The sequence below is a fragment of the Carcharhinus amblyrhynchos genome, chromosome 4 (genome assembly GCF_965287045.1).
Source record: "Carcharhinus amblyrhynchos chromosome 4, sCarAmb.v2.hapA, whole genome shotgun sequence".
In the NCBI taxonomy this organism is placed as follows: domain Eukaryota; kingdom Metazoa; phylum Chordata; class Chondrichthyes; order Carcharhiniformes; family Carcharhinidae; genus Carcharhinus; species Carcharhinus amblyrhynchos.
The window spans coordinates 65,484,905-65,502,768 of NC_137327.1; the positions used below are offsets into that span (position 1 = coordinate 65,484,905).

At 43.2% G+C, this 17,864-nt stretch overlaps 1 protein-coding gene across 4 annotated transcripts in view; it reads left to right on the top strand.

Annotated features, from left to right (window-relative positions):
- dnaaf1 (dynein axonemal assembly factor 1) overlaps positions 1-17,864 on the top strand; it is a 188,043-nt gene that overhangs the window by 142,109 nt on the left and 28,070 nt on the right. For all 4 annotated transcript variants that reach the window (XR_013886505.1, XM_080187281.1, XM_080187282.1 and 1 more), the window contains 2 exons: positions 7,636-7,802; positions 12,810-13,151. Coding sequence is in view for 3 of the 4 variants with exons in the window: in XM_080187281.1 (XP_080043407.1) it covers positions 7,636-7,802; positions 12,810-13,151 (509 nt within the window). In the remaining variant the exon portion in view is untranslated. The remainder of the gene's footprint in view (positions 1-7,635; positions 7,803-12,809; positions 13,152-17,864) is intronic.

A 17,864-nucleotide genomic window follows, 5' to 3' on the forward strand; every position in this document is an offset into this window, starting at 1 on the left:
TGCCATCCCACCTCTGATTCCAAGCAATTTCACCTTCTGCACCAGTCTGCCATGAGAGACCTTGTCAAAGGCCTTACTGAAATCCATGTAGACAACATCCACTGCCCTACCCTCAATAATTATTGTCATTTCCTCGAAAAACTCAGTAAAGTTAGTGAGACATGATCACCCCTTCACAAAACCTAAAACTCAGTTTATAGTGACGCATCCTATGCCAATTTATCCGATGGGATCTCAAGCGCGGGAGATTTTATAACATTTCTTTTGGGGGAAAATGGAAAATGTTGCTCCCTTGTGTGGAAAACAAAGAGTGGTAAAAAGCACATTGGCCGCCGAGACACTAAACCTTGCAGGGACAGTGGATATGGCCTTTTATATATCCCAGATATTAACAAATTTTGGGGTCATGGGATTCAGGTAAAATACCATTGAGTGTCACATTGACAATAAATCCCTGTGGGAAAATGTGTACTCCACAAAAAGTGTAAATGAGAAAGATTGAGGATCGACATAGCCACCTTAAAGCAGATGCTGGACAAAGGAGAAGTATAAGAACATAAGAACATAAGAAATAGGAGCAGGAGTAGGCCATCTAGCCCTTCGAGCCTGCCCCGCCATTCAATAAGATCATGGCTGATCTGTTGTGGCTCAGTTCCACTTTCCCGCCCTCTCCCCATAACCCTTAATCCCCTCTCTTATCAAGAACCCATCAACCCGCTTCTTAAAAATATTTAGCGAGGCAGCCTCCACCACTTCAACGGGCAGAGAATTCCAGAGATTCACCACCCTTTGAGTGAAGAAGTTCCTCCTCAACTCCGTTCTAAACCGCCTCCCCTTTATCTTGAGGCTGTGCCCCCTAGTCCTACTGTCTTTTTTGAGCGGGAAGAGTCTCTCCACCTCTATCCTATCCATCCCATTCATCATCTTATACGTCTCAATGAGATCTCCCCTCATTCTTCTAAACTCTAACGAGTACAAGCCTAGTTTATTCAGCCTCTCCTCATAGCTCAATCCCCTCAACTCCGGTATCAGCCTAGTAAACCTCCTCTGCACTCCCTCCAGGGCCAAAATATCCTTGTGCAGGTGCGGCGCCCAAAACTGCACACAGTACTCCAGCTGCGGTCTCACCAATGCCCTATACAGCTGCAGCAAGACCTCCCTACTTTTATATTCAATCCCCCTCGCTATGAAGGCCAGCATCCCATTCGCCTTCCTGACCACCTGCTGCACCTGCAAGCTGGGTTTTTGCGACTCATGCACAAGGACCCCGAGGTCCCTCTGCACCGTCGCCTGCTGCAGTTTTTCGCCACGTAAGTAATAGTCCTTCCTACCATTCTTCCTACCAAAGTGGACCACCTCACACTTGCCAACATTAAATTCCATTTGCCATTTCCTGGCCCATTCGCCCAGCCTATATCAAAAAGTAAATGGGTCAATTGTAGCTATCAGTTATCTGATTGCTTTATTAAGAGAGGGGCTCACTCGAAGAAACTTTTGGAAATTAAAGAAGCATGTATTTAATAATTGTTTAAAAGGAGGAAATAGTGTTTTTTTTGTATGGAAAGCAATATTCAAAATATTTTTTCGACAAGGAAGGGGAGACTGTTAGGAATGGGTTAACAGACATTCTAATTAAGCCCTAATTTGATGTACATTGTTCAATAGAAGTTACTGATATATAAAGGGGCTATAGGTGGCACTGGGTGTTGAAGGAGAGTTGTGTGTGGAATTGGATAATAGAAATAAAGGTAGTTTAAGAACAGTCTGCATTCTCATCTCCATTACTGAACTACAACTGAGACTCAAACACTGATCACTGGCTAGCCGTGATTGCCCACCTCACTCCCTCCCCCACCAATCCTGTTGCAGATCCCCCACCACTGACCTCCAGTATGCCCCATCCCCTCTGGCTGTTTGCTCTTGGCACTGCCTGGTGGACGATGCCAGGTTGCCCCCGACCTCCTGGGTGCCTCAATGGTCTCTGTCCCCACTAGCAGGATGAGAACACCTGTTCCCCATTGCCAGGGAGCAGTTGTAAACCTCGCTGGTGGAAAAATCTCCCGGCATGTGGGGAGACACTAGTGGGCCCAGAGACTACCATCCCTGGCCTGCTAATCGTAGCTGTACAGAGTGCCCCCCCGCCCCCTTCCCCGTTCTCCTGCCCATCTCTCTTCTCCCCACCCCCTTCCTCTCACCACCCCAAGTCCCCTACCCCTCCCTTCCCCCCACCTCCCCTCCACTCCCCCCACCCCCTCCCCTTCCCCCACCTCCCCTCTCCCCCCCCTTACCCTCCTCGCCCCCTTACCCTCCTCGCCCCCTTACCCTCCTCGCCCCCTTACCCTCCTCGCCCCCTTACCCTCCTCGCCCCACTTACCCTTCTCCTCCCCTGCCCATATTATAGCTGTACAGAGGGAAGACAACTTGGAGGAATCATGTAATGACACACTGCGGGTAGAATGCAGAAACAGGAAGGGGGCAGTCACTGTGATGTGGGTGTACTACAGGCCTCCCAACAGCTGACGGGAAGTTGAACGGATATGTAAGCAGATTCTGAACAGGTGTAAAAATGAGCTTGTTGTAGTGGGAGACTTTAAATTTCCTCATAGTGCCTGGAAACCTGTTAGGGCTAGGAGGAATGTGTTAAATGTGTCTAGGAAGACTTTTGAAACAATGTGGATAGTCCAATAAGCAAGGGGGCTATACTGGACCTAGTTCTCAGGAATGAGCCCAACCAGGTTATCAAAGTTGCAGTGGGACAGAACGTGGCAAACAGTGACCCATTTCTGCAAGCTTTTAGGTACCCATGGAAAAGAATCCCAAGGCATTTTATACATGCATTAGGAACAAGAGGGTAGCTAGAAAGTTGGTCCACGGAGGGAAATTGTGTAGAAACAAAGGAATTGGGTGAGATCCCTAATGTGTATTTTGCATCAGTATTCACAAAGGAGAGGAAAACATTGATTGATGGTGTCTGAGGGATATGCAAACCCTTTAGAACAAGTCATCATTACGAGGGTGTGTTTATCACCTAATTAAAATTAAATTAAAAAGCATTGAGAGAAAAATCCCCAGGGCCAGATAGCATCTATCCCAGATTACTGAGGGAGACAAGAGGTGAAATTGCTGGACTTCTAACTGAAGTTTTTGTTTCCCCATTGGCCACAGGTGAGTTCCCAGAGGATAGCCAATGATGTCCCATTATTTAAGAAGGGTAGCAAGGATAACCTGAATAATTATAGGCCAGTGAGCTTGATGAGAGTGATACTTAAATTTCTGAAGATTCTTAAAGATAGGATCTCTTCACATTTGGAAATGAATGGTCTTATTAGTGACAGACAGCATGGTTTAGTATGAGGGAGATCATGTCTCACTAATTTAGTTGAGTTTTTTGAGAGGTGACAAAAAAATTGAAGGAAGGGCTGTGGGTGCTGTCTACATAGACTTTAGTAAAGCATTTGACAAGATTCCCTCATGGCAGGCTGGTGCAAAAGATTAAATCACACTGGATCAAAGGTAAACTAGCTAGATAGAACATAGAACATTACAGCGCAGAACAGGCCCTTCGGCCCACGATGTTGCGCCGACCTGTTAAAAAAAAACAATGACCCTCTAACCTAAACCAATCCCTTTTCATCCATAAACCTATCCACGGATCTCTTAAACGCCCCCAAACTAGGCGCATTTACAACTGCAGCAGGCAGGGCATTCCAATCCCTCACCACCCTCTGGGTAAAGAACCTACCCCTGACATCCGTCCTATAACTACCCCCCCTTAATTTAAAGCCATGTCTCCTCATGCTAGCTTTCTCCATCCGATGGATTCAGAACTGGTTTTGCTGTGGAAAGAAGTCTCAACACCAGGTTAAAGTCCAACTTTTGGAGGTTGGACTTTAACCTGATGTTGTGAGACCTCTTACTGTGTTTACCCTGTACAACTCAAGCATCTCCACATCATGTTTGCCATAGAAGACAGAGGGTAGCAATGGAAGGGTATTTTTCTGCATGAACACTAGTGGTGTTCCACAGGAATCAATGCTGGGACTTCTGTTTGTAATATATATAACGTATATAAATGACTTGGAAGATAATGTGGCTGGAATGATTAGCAAGTTTGTGGATGATACTAACGTTGGCAGAGTTGCAGATAGTGATGAAGATTGTCAGAGAATACAGCACATTATAGACGGGAAAATTGGGGGGAAAGATGGCAGATGGAATTTAATCCGGACAGATGCGAGGTGATGCATTTCTGGTAGAACCGATTCAGGTGGGAGCTCTAAAATAAATGGCAGAACCATCAGGAGCCTAGACACACAGATCTATGCGTGCAGGTTCACAGATTCTTAAGTGGTAGGACATGTGGAAAAGGTGGTGAAGAAAGCGTATGGCATCTTGCCTTCATCGGACAGGGCAAAAGTTGGCAAATTTTTACAGTTATGTAAAACGTTGGTTAAGCCACATTTGGAAGACTATGTCCAATTCTGGTCACTACCAGCAGGTTGGTGGAGGCTTTGGAGAAAGTACAGAAAAGGTTTACCAGGATGTTGCCTGATGTGGAGGGTATTAGCTATGAGGAGAGATTGAGTAAACTGGGATTGTTCTCCCTGGAAAGCTGGAGGCTGAGGGGCAACCTGATGGAAGTTCATAAAATTGAGATATAGATAGGGTGAACAATTATTAGCTTTTTACCAGAGCAGAAATAACAATTAAAGGGGGCAGAAGCTCAAGTCAAGGGGGGAAAGGTTCAGTGGAGACGTGCAGGGGATTTTTTATTTTTACAAAGGGTGGTAGTGGCCTTGAGTGCATTGCCACATGACGTAGTTGAGGCAGATACATTAGCGGCATTTAAGACTTATCTGGATAGACACATGAACAGACAAGGAATAGAGGGACACAAGCGGTTGGTCTAGATAGGCAAACATGATTGGCATAGGCTTGGAGAACCAAAGGGCCTGCTCCTGTGCTATTCTGTTCTTTGTTTGAAACCAGAACACATGGAAGAAACGCACGCAGGCACAGGGGATAATGTGCAAACTCCACACAGACAGTGACCCAAGCCAGGAATTGAACTCAGATCCCTGAGGCTGTAAGGCAGTAGTGCTAATCACCGTTCTACCTTGCTGCCAGGAATGAGGAGGTGATTGGGGCTGGCCGTAAGGCTGGGGGCAGAGTCAAATAGGGATTTTCATATCCCTTAGTATTAAACCCAACTCAATCCCACTCATTCAGTCGTACACTTAGATCCTGTTGTGTTTAGATCCTATGTCCTTTAATGTTCCATGCAGTATACTCCCATTCTCCTTGCTCTCCTAAAACAATATCCCACCAGAATAATCAAAACTCCCATATTTTGTAATCCTACCTAGCCTAAACAAACTCCTACTCACTCTCCATATCCTGTTACTTACCACTAAATATAATACCACTATTGTGTGCAGGATTACATCTTTAATAGTACACTATATTCCACTAAGGGTGGCATCAAGGAGCTCCAGCAAAACTAGAGTCAAGGAGAATTGGGGAAAAACTAGCTGGTGTCTTACCTGGCATCAAGGAAGATGTTTGTAGTGATTGGAGGTCAATCACCTCAGCTCCAGGACATCATTGCAGGCATTCCTCAGGGTAGCGTTCTCTCCCAATCATCTTCAGTTGTTACATCAATGTCTCTTCCTTCCATCATAAGGTCAGAAGTGGGGATATTCACTGATGACTACACAATGTTCAGTACCATTCACAACTCCTCAGAATGTGAAGCAGTCCATGTCCAAATGCAACAAGACCTGGACAATATTCAGGCTTGGGCTGACAAGTGACCAGTAACACTTGCGCCTCACAAGTGCCAGGCAATGACCATCCCATGACATTCAATGGCATTAATATCACTGAATCCCTCACTAACAACATCCTGGGGTTATCATTGACCAGACACTGAACTCGACTAACCATATAAATGCTGTGGGTACTAGAGCAGGTCAGAGGCTAGGAGTCTTGTGGCGAGTAACTCACCTCCTGACTCTCCAAAGCCTGTCCATCTTCTACAAGGTACAAGTCAGGAGTGTAATGGAGTATTCTCCACTTGTCTGGATGAATGCAGCTCCAACAACACTCAAGAAGCTCAACACCATCCAGGACAAAGCAGCCTGTTTAACTGACACATCATCCCTCACTAATGCACATTGGCATCCATAAAATGCATCGTAGGAACTCACCAAGGCTTCATCAACAGCATCTTCTAAATCCACAACCACTACCATCTAGAAGGACAAGGGCAGCAGACTCATGGAAACACCATCACCTGAAAGTTAATTTACAAGCCACTCTCCATCCTGACTTGGAAATATATTGCCATTCTTTCATTGTTACTGGATCAAAATTCTGGAACTCCCTCCCAGCACTGGATGTACCCACAACTGGATGACTTCAGCAGATCAAAAAGGCAGTTCACTACCACCTTCCTATGTGCGATTAGGGGTGGGCAAAAATGCTGCCCTAACCATTGAAGCTAATATTCCCTCGAATGAATAAAAAATTCTAGTCTTTCCTTTAATCATTTTTATTTTAAAAATCTCAAGTCTTTCTTTCGGGCTTGTGTAATGCAGGTTGGCAACACTTTTTATGTAAGGGCTTCTCAACCAGGGATCTGCAGTCCCCTCGGGGCCCACAAGAAGGTTGCAAGGGGTTTGCCGAAAGGCTGATACAAACCAAAAGCTGGCTCTTTACCTCAGTAAGTGGACCCTGAATGGCACTGCCAACCAGTGTCAGGAACTTTCACCTATAAACATCTCATCATCGTTTCAGTCTCTAGTTTATTTAGTTTGACTGTATACCCAGGTTTTTCTTCACCTTGGTCTCAACAGGATTAGAGAATCTAAATATTCCCATCAGTTGGTAATATGGGTGTATATGCGCATAGATCATTGAAGGTGGTAGGACAAGTGGAGCTTCGAGTATAAGAGCAAGGAGATCATGCTGAACTTGTACAAGACACTATTGTGTACTGTTTGGGCACCACAGAGGAAGGATGTGAACACATTGGAGAGAGTGCAGAAGAGGTGTATAAAAAATGTTCCAGGGATGAGAAACATCAATTGTGAGGATAGATTGGAAAGATTGGGACAGTTCTCCTTGGAGAGAAGGTGACTAAGAGGGAATTTGATAGAAATGTTCAAAATCAGGAGGAGACTGGACAGAGTAGATTGGGAGAAACTGTTCCCACTTGGAAAAGGATTGCGAATGAGAGGGCACAGATTTAAACTGATTTGTAAAGAAGCAAATGTGATGATGAAAAAACTCAGTGAGTGGTTTGGGAATGGGGATGTACTACCTGGAAGTGTGATGGAGGCATGTTCAATTGAGGCATTCAAGAGCATATTAGACTTTGAATAGAAATAATGTGCAGGGCAATGGTACTAAGTATGATGTTGATTTAGAGAGCCAGTGCAGACGTGGTGACCGGAATTTTCCTGTCTCTCTTTCCGCTCCCTCCCCCTCTCTCTCTCTCTCTTCCCCCCAGCGCCCCCTGCCCCACCCCATACTGTGGTAGGTGGATCATGCAAAAGCAGGTGGAAAATTCCACTTGATGGGTCAAATGGCCTCCTTTAAGCTGTAACATCATTCTGCCATTTTGTCTGACAGAGCATGTGCAGAGGCTTGGGCTCGAGGAGGTTGGAAAGCTGAGAAGAAAGAGCGAATGCAGTGGGAAACGAGTGAGCGGAGGAAGATCCAGGACAGTCTTGATGCTCTGTCAGCAATCGAGAGGAAAGCTAAAGAGAAAAGTAGACTCCAAAAAATGGAAGAAAGAGGTAGAAGCTGAGTTGCTGTCATTTGAGCATCTTTAAAGGAGATGCACATTTTCCTCTCTTATGCTCCGTGCATCAAAACAGTTAAACCATAGGGGTGCTAACTGATGTTTCTACAGCACAGCAGGAATGCATAACATCAATTAGGACACCGAGATTCTGTTCTTTCACGAATATTTAAAACATCATGTGCAATATGCTGACAGCTCCAAATTCCTATTAATTGTCTCCCATCTATGCAATCTCTCACTGCCTCATTTTGTAAAGCCCCAGGACCTATTCCAATGACTTGCTTTCCTACCACTGAAAAGATGTGCTCTCTGATAGCACTGTACATTGATGCTCAGAGTCAATCCGTTCAGTAGGTTAGATAAAAATCTTGAAATGGTGCTGATAGCATTTCCACAGCTAAATTCAATTCCAAATAGCCCAACCTGCAAGACTGGCTGTGGAATGCAGCAATAGTTTCAATTGGCCAACATCCCTCATACTTACTCCATTTTTTAAATTATTATCTCACACATAGCAGGAGGAATCAAACAGTGAGAATGAGATTCATATACAATCCTGATCCTCTGATCTAATCATCACCACTACTCGTCACTTGATAACTTCAGCCACTACTTAAAGAAACTTGGGTCCAGACATTGTGCCGTAGCCGTGATCCAGGCAGTTACACCAGGGATTGTTCAATGAGAAAAAACGTCACAGACCTTAGTGGAGCTTGTGGTTAGGAAGGGAGCTTCCAGGATCAAGCTGCCAAGAATTTGGAGCAGGAGTTGCTCATTTAGTTCTTGAGCCTGCTCCACTATTCAGTGAGATCATAGCTAAGCAGGTTGTGGCCTCGACTCTGCTTTCTTGTCTGTCCTCTATAATCCATCACTCCCAAAACACAAAGCTGGTAGGCAATTTGATGGGCACATCTACCTTCTCATCCACCACTCCACCAGAAACACCAGCAGAAATTGTGTGTCTGTCCCATAAATCAACGCTATCTGGTTGCTCTCTTTGCAAAGAAAGTGCTTTAAATACTAAATATAAATTTTCCCCACTTAATATCCTGTATTATGGTCAACATAAACACCTCTCCAAAGTTGGAGCACTAATTCAGATGAGACTCAATCTTTATGTTGGAGGTCCAGATGATCCAAACTATCCACCCCCTCCCCACTTTATTGGGGATCCAGGGAGAGACTCATTTCCTACTGTTGGGGGCCCAGAGCAAGCCCTGTTTCCCACTGTTGGGAGCCCAAAGCAAGTTCAGTTGCCCAGTGTCGGTGGCCCAAGGTGGGCCCCGTTATCCACTGTTGAGGATCCAGGGCAGGCCCCGTTTCCCAGTGTCAGGGGTGCCCCATTTCCCAGTGTTGGGATCCAGGGGGATCTCAGTTGACCAGTGTTGGGGATCCTGGGTGAGACGCATTTCCCAGTGATGAGGGTCCAGGGCACGCCCATTTCCCAAAGTTGGGTCAAGGGTGGGTCCATTTCCCAGTTTTGCGGGTCCAGGGCAAGCCCTGTGCGTGCAGTTTGGGGACTTGTTACAACTGTGACTTAAACAAAGATTTATGTTGTTCACTTCTTTGCAAATACTCCCCAATTTTAAATTACACCAGGTTCTACAGACTTAATCACATGCCAGGAACGAACACTTCAAATGGGACCTCACTGTGGCACAGTGGTTAGAAGTGCTGCCCCACAGTACCAGGAAGCCAGGTTCAATTCCAGTCTTGGGTGACTGCTTGGAATTTGTACATTCTCCCCGTGTCTGCATGGGTTTCCTTCCACAAAGATGTGTAAGTTAGCAGGATTGGCCATGTTAAATTGCCCCTTAATGTCCCAAGATGTATAAGTTAGACGGATTAGCCATGGGAGATGTGTGGGGTTACAGGGATAGGGAAGGGGAGAAGGCCTGGGTGAGATACTCTGTCGGTGCAGACTTGATGGTCAAATTGCCTCTTCTGCTCTGAGATTCTATGGAGACAATTCTCTCAAAAAAAGTTCTAAGTGCTGAAGTCACGGGAAAACTGGTGTAAATCACAATTGTTTTTTCAGTGGGAGTTCACACTAGAATCTCCCACACTGTGCAATGCAGAGATCACAATCATGAATCTCTCTAAAGGTTTGCATGCACAGCGGGCCCAAACTGTCAGCCTGCACTTTGCTGAGCAGCCCGGGATCCTCGCAGCGCTGCCCCTCCTGACACCCCTAAGGCCCAATCACAGAACCCATGAGCATTCCCAGGCCAGCCCCTCCCTCCCCGTACCACCTGAAGAGGAGAAAGCCAAACTTTAACAATTGAACAGACTTCTCATCACCCTTAGACCAAGATGTGAAGTGAAGGCTCCAAAGAAATGTGGATAACTTATTAAAACAACACCCCCCTCTCAATATGGCTTCTTAAGTCCATCTTGGTCAGTTGTTGGAAAACAGTCAATTGATCTATAACTTGTCAATAAAAAAAAGTGAGCCAATTGTTTTTGGGTAATTATGCATGTGGTCCTAGTCTTTAAGACAATGACTTCTGAAGTTATGACTATCATCTGGTGGCTCTGAAGTGCTTCGAAAGGTTAGTCATGGCACAAATCAGTTCCTGCCTATCAGACTGCCTGAATCACTGCAGTTCGCTTATCACCACAACAGATCCATAGCAGATGCCATCACGCTGGAACACTTACATATCAAATGTTTGACTTCTAATCATAGACGACAGCTCAGCCTTCAACACCATTACTTCTACGAGACTCATCTCCAAACTTTGTGACTTGGAGTTCACCTTCCCCTCTCTGCAACTGGATTCTAGATTTCCTAATCCACAGACCACAGTCAGTAAAGATAGGCAACACGACCTCTTTCGCGATCATCCCGGTGCTCTGCAAGGCTGTGTCCTCAGCTTCTTCTTATACTCTTATACACCTTTGACTGTGTGGCTGAATTCCCCTCCAACTCTATTTTCAAGTTTGCTGATGACACTACTGTTATGGGTCAGATCTCAAACAATGACGAGACAGCACAGGAAAGAGATAGAGAATCTGGTGAAATGATGTGACGATGATAATCTTTCCCTCAATGTCAACAAAAAGGAGATAGTCATCGACTTTAGGAAGGGTAGGGGAGGGCATGTCCAAGGGTACATCAATGGGGTCGAGAACTTCAAGTTTTTACGTGTCCAAATCACCAATAAGCTGTCCTGGTCTCTCCATGCCGATGCTATAGTTAGGAAAGCCCACCAATGCCTCTACTTTCTCAGACTAAGGAAATCTGGCATGTCCGCTACAACTTGCCAACTTTCACAGATGCACCATAGAAAGCATTCTTTCTAGTTGTATCACAGCTTAGTATGGCTCCTGCTCTGTCCAAGACTGCAGAAAACTACAAAGGGTTGTGAATGAAGCCCAATTCACTGAAAACAGACTCCCATTCATTTTCACCTTCTCTACTTCCCACTGACTCAGAAAAGCAGCCAGCAGAACCCACCCCGGACATTCTCTCTTCCACCTTCTTCCGTCAGGAAAAAGATACAAAAGTCTGAGGTCACATACCAACCAACGCAAGAACAGTTTCTTCCCTGCTTCCCTGACTTTTGAATGGTCTTACCTTGCATTAAGTTGATCTTTTCCTACATCTTAGTTTTGGCTATAACATACATTCTGCACTCTCTCCTTTCTGTCCCTTTGTATGGTATGTTTTGTCTGTATAGTGTGCAAGAAACAATACTTTTCACTGTATATTAATACGTGACAATAATAAATCTAATCAAAATCTTATTTTGAATCAGCGTAAGAGTTGACCAATAATTGGTTAACATAGTGTCTGTCATTTAAATTTGAGATGTCTTGAATAGGAGACATCCCCTAAATGAATTTAAAAAATAATGATGCAGAGGAATCCATGTCACCAGGAGCCAACAAAATATGGCACACTTGGCATCTCTCAATCTGCTCAGGACTGCTCTCAGCCCCTGCAAGGCCCTTATGCAGAAGTGGGGATGCAGCTAAACAAACTGTTAGCCATGACTGGAGGAATATAAGAACATAAGAAATAGGAGCAGGAGTAGGCCATCTAGCCCTTCGAGCCTGCCCCGCCATTCAACAAGATCATGGCTGATCTGAAGTGGATCAGTTCCACTTTCCCGCTTTCTCCCCATAACCCTTAATTCCCTCATCTGTCAAAAACCTATCTACCCGTGACTTAAATATATTTAGCGAGGTTGCCTCCACCACTTCAACGGGCAGAGAATTCCAGAGATTAACACCCTTTGAGTGAAGAAGGTCCTCCTCAACTCCGTTCTAAACTGCCCCCCCCCCCCTTATCTTGAGGCTGTGCCCTCTAGTCCTGCTGTCCTTTCTGAGCGGGAAGAATCTCTCTACCTCCACCCTATCCAGCTCTTTCATTATCTTATAAGTCTCTATAAGATCCCCCAATATCCCAAACAATGAGATACTCAATATCCCAAACAATGAAATACTCTCCACTGCCAGAGCCATGTAGCCCTGCAGATCTGTAGGTCTTCAACTCTCAAGCCAGAGTCTGCATGGAATAGTGATGAGGGAAGGTGTAGCGATATGATAAAAGAACCCTTCAGGCTTGTGCTAGTTTATTTGGACTTGCATCAATTAAAAATATTCTCATCTGTAATCTACTTTAATCTGCATCCTTTGAAAACTCTGCCCTTGCAATTCTGAAATCTTGTGTTTTCAGTCATTTCCTATGCTCCACTTTTGACAGCTGTCTCAGCCTTATCTTCTGGAATTTCCTTTATAAACCTCTATCTCTTTTCTTTAAAACCTACTGTGACCTGCTATCAGTATCTGTCTGAATAGACTCTTGAGGCATTATGGAATGTTTGATGACATTAAAGGTGCTGTATAAATGTAGATTATTGCCTGCTGCCGTATTGTATTACAATAAGACACCAACAGGGTGCTCCATATTCCCCCTTAATTCAAATGTTTAGTTTTTAAAACGTATTTTTATTGTTTTTCACACTGCATTTGAATCTTTTTAAATTCAAAGGTGAAGAGATTCCTTCAGAGTCCATTGTGTCTGCGGAAACTCTGTGTTATTCAAGGGCAAACAACCAGCAAAAGATTGAGAAGTTTACGAATGATGTAATAAAAATCCAGGAGGAGACCTTGGCAGAACAGCAGCAAGAAGCTGCAAGAGAAAGAGCTGAGACAGCTACTGAGGACCAACAAAATGGATCAAGTACAGAGATGGTAGAACAGGCCGCAGTACTTTGCAGTTTGAACGAAGAGAGTAATACCAAGCTTGTGCAGTCAGAGAAAGAAATTTTCTCATCATCGCTTAGCACTTATGACCAATTACAAAATGCAACGTTCAGCAGTGATATTGCAGGTTAATATATTTGCAAATGACCTTGGAATTTTTTTAATATGCAGAGGTTTGATTTACAGTGAAAATGAGGGAGGGTATTTTTCATTTAAGACATCTGGGGGCAGTTCTCCCAGCTTGCTTCTCTGTTGGAATATAGCAGACCGGGAGACATCAGCTGCAACTGTTACATGGGCTTTCCACTGGGTGTCATGGTCTCCACATGTCTCCCAGGCAAAGATTTCTGACGTAATCAGTTCTATGCTGGATTTCCAGTGCGGAGCATATTATATGTATGAGCCTCTAGGTTGCAGTTCGGTAAAGAAGATACAAGTTCTGCATTTTCTTGGACTACCTTTATTTCTTTGATGCAACTGCACATATAATTCTTCATCAACCCCCAGTGCCACCTGTTGCCCCTTTGAATAATTGATATCAAATTAGGGACTTAATTGGAAAGTCTGTTAACCATTCCTAACAGTCTCCCCTTGGAGAAAAAAATATTTTGATAAATATTTTTTCAAAGTAAAAAAACCAAACACACTATTTCCCCTCTCTTTTTAATACATTTCTTGAATAAAAAATAAACAAACATACATTCACAGAAAGATACAGCCTTCTTTAATAACGTCCAAAAGCTTCTTCAAACTAGCCCCTTTTAGTAAAGAATTGGATAACTGATAGCTACTATTGACCCATTTAATTTTTGATATTTCCTCTTAGCCAGCTTAAAGCAAATACTGACAACGTGGATCCTCAACATTTTCTCATTTACACTTTGTGGCATGCACATTCTCCCAAATGGATTTATTGTCAATGTGACACTCGATGGCTATTTTACCCAAACCTCCTAACCCCAAAATTTCCATTAATATCCGGAATATGGAGGCCATATCCAATGCCTCTACAAGGCTTAGTGTCTCGGCAGCCAATGTGCTTTTTAACCACTCTCCTTACTTTATTTCCCACATAAGGGGGCAACATTTTTCCCCAAAAGAAATATATAAAACCTCCTGCACTTGAAATCCCATCACACAAATTGGCATAGGACGTATCACTATAAACTACAAGTTAAGTGCCTAAGATCACCCAAAAACAGGAACCTCAAAACACTTTAGTTTGGCCAACAATTTTGTTTGCTCTCATTATGTCTTCCGCCATAGGTTCATTATTGTACTCAATGCTAGGACATCAAAACTAATGTCCAGTCTGGTCTGTCTACCTAGCCAATTCAGTTGCTCAATCAAACTTGAGTTCCTCTTTTTCTGTCTTTGAAACCACCGCATCCTTTTGTGAAACCCTACCACGACTAATGGCTATTGGGCTGATACTCTCTGAGATTGCTAATGTAAAGTGATACTTGACTCAGTCTGATTTCCAGCCCAATATATTTGGAAGCGCCTGAAGCCTGACGTCCAACCCTGAATTCCTTCCTCAGCCCAGAAATTACAATAGCTATAACTTGTTACTACCACCCCACAAAAAAACCCAACATGCATCATAAAGATAACAGAAAGATTTTCTTCATAGTGCCAATAAAACATTGTAGGATCTGCTTTCAACTGGCAACAGCCTAATTTTAACAAAACTGACCTTACTGAAAAATACCAAACTCCAGACACATCATTTAGTCTGTTATACACATTTAACTACCAGAGCACTCCTTCTGTGTTAGCTGCCTCTTTAGAAGGATGGAGAAAAATATCTGAAGCACATGCCCTGCAAAAAGACAGCTTTTATATCTATAGATTTGCATTCCCATGCCCTTGTAACTAAAACAGGAAGAAGTCTGACAACACCAGGGTTAGTCCAGCTGATTTATTTGATAGTAAACTTCCAAATAAATCGGTTGGACTTAAATCTGGTGTTGTCAGACTTCTTACTGTGTTTACCCCAGTCCAACGCCGGCATCTCCACATCTTGTAACTAAAAGCCAATAAGATCTTTAACCTTTCCTGCTGTAGGTGAATCCACCCTTAAATCCTGATCTTCTAAGTTTTCTTCAGAACCTCTTGCCACAAGCCTGGCGTCTGCCTTATAAGTTCCACCAGGAAGCACCTTTTCCTTGCAAATCCATTTGAGAGAGCTCTTTATCCCCTATCTGGTACTTGTGTGTATACGTCAAATTCACTCCAACTGTGCACTTTAGCATCTTTTATAACTTTTCCATTTAATTTATTGGAGGCTACCAAAATTTCATGAGCATGTGGGCTTCTACTCCTCATAGCAGTTGTAATCTTACTCATATTCCAAAACCTTGCCAAGCTATCTCATCTCGTATCTCATTCTGTACGTTCACTGCTTGATTTTTCCCTCCTGTTGTGGGATGTTCTTTCAATTGTTTGTGATCTCTTCCTATGATCATGTTCACTATTGGACTTATTATCTGAACTGGCACTACATTTCTGTGCCCTCCATTTTTGAACTTCGCGTTCCCAATCCATGATCCTGACAGCCTGTGGCCTTCCCTACTTTACTAATGACAGTTGCATCCTTCCATTGACTGGAAAGATGTGGAGATGCCGGCACTGGACTGGGGTAAACACAGTAAGGAGTCTCACAACACTGGGTTAAAGTCCAACAGGTTTATTTGGTAGCGAAATGCACTAGCTTTCGGAGCACTGTCCCTTCATTAGGTGAGTGGAAGTTCTATTCACAAACAGGGCATATAAAAACACAAACTCAATTCACAAAAAATATTTTATAAATTGAGCTTGTGTCTTTATATGCCCATTTTGTGAATAGAACTCCCACTCACCCTTCAGGCAAGTCAGTCACTTTTGTCCCAACCTTTGACAATTGTCTTTTAGAAAAAATGGCCTGTTCTAGTTCAGAAGTATTGTATCCCTCTACAGATACCCTGTATTTCAGGTAACTGGTTCTCATAATTCTGTGACACATGAATATCAGATGATCCTGCTTCCTCATCATATTTGTCTGCTTTTCCTAAATTTGTAAGTTTGTAATCTGTACCCATTATCCTGAATGTACCCTAATAGCCTGATTACCTTGTTGGAAAACAATCATTTTGACATCTATGCCTATCACCTTCCTTGGGCCTTTCCATTTATGAAAATTGTCTCAGAAAGCTATGCCTCTTTGCTGAAAAATGGTGTTTGATGGCCATACATTGTGCTTTAAAGTTCTGCAAATTCTTTGAGACTTCCGTTTCTAAAAATGCTCTACTTATATGCAATGCATTTAAATGCTCAGCAAAGGCAGAGCTGGTTGTACTCCTTTCCCAAGCTGGAGGCAGGTCATTCAAAATGGACAGAATTTTAGAATTTCGACCAAATACCAATTGATATGGACAAAAGCCCCCAACCATCTGCAACAAATTCTTTGCATGTACCACCCATGCTAAGGCTGAATTTAACGTCCAATTTGGCCCATCTGCCAAAATTTTCCAGAGCATCTCATCTATTACAGCGTGGTTTCTCACACACCGCATTACCAAACAGCCTTTCTGCAGCAACAGTCATTATTTCACACATACTTCTAAACTCATTGTTAGCAAATTCCTTTCCATTGTCTATAAAGGAACTTTGCTGGTGGACCCATTGCTGTCCCACCATTTTCCACAATCTGATCCAAGGTTACTCTTTTCTTTACTACGTACAACAGTTGATTGACTAAATCTGGTCACTGTATCTACAAAGTGCAAAATGAATACATTGTTTGCTTTTTCCCAGATCTTAAGCTCCATAGTCACAATGTCATTAAAATCTCTGGCCAAAGGTAGAGTTGGTTGTGGTGGTGTCCTTCTGTGCTTCCTACAAATCTCACATCATTCATTGATTTGTTCTATTAGATTAGTGTAGTCTTCATCTTTTAAACCTGCATCCTTTAATAAATTTTGCAACCACCGAGGAGATGAATGTGCAAGTTGCTGATGCAGCCACAACACAATGAGCTTTATCAGCTAAAGTCCCATTTCTGGCTGTAATAACACTTCCTTACCTGAAATTATTTGTCATTGGCTACAATAGTGTCCCAACTGTGTAACTTGCAAGTCCACCATTTTTCCAAAAACAGTTGCCTTATCATTTTCCATATGCAGTTTCATGTGTGCTTTCTTCATCAATGGTCTCCTCAGAGCCAAAGGTATCTCACTTAACACATCTGTGTTGATGAAATAATTCACCCCAACAATATTGCAAGGGATCACCACTCTTCAGTGATTTCAGGGTATTATAATCCCCAAACCTGAAATCTGTGGAACTTTCAAATTTTTTAACCTTGTTCCAATTTTCAACATTTAAAGAGCCCAGGTAACATTTTAACCAGTCAATTCCACATAGTAGACATACAACCACTGTCCAATACGACACAATTAAAATGACTCTGCAACCAAAACTTTCATTGCAGGAGTGAAGCTTTTTGGTCACTATTTCTTTCCTCTTCTGATTCTTCCCCGCCTTGTGTAGCTTCAAACATTATTTGATCATTCTGAGCAGTTGAAAGCATAATGAAATTTAGAGTCATTCCAAAAACACCAATCAATCATATCCTGGGCATTTCTGGGGTTTGTTTTTCTGTTACCCCTCTCCATATCCTTTCTTCAGTTACAGACATTAAAAGGGGTTTGTGTCCTCGTAATTTCTGGGTCCTGATCTTCTGCTATATTCCTACGGCTGACTTGTGTCTGTACGATTTTGCCATCCTGTTAACTGTCTGTTTTACCACTGATGGACCCATTTATGTCATAAAAACCATGGGTATAGAATGTTTCTCTAA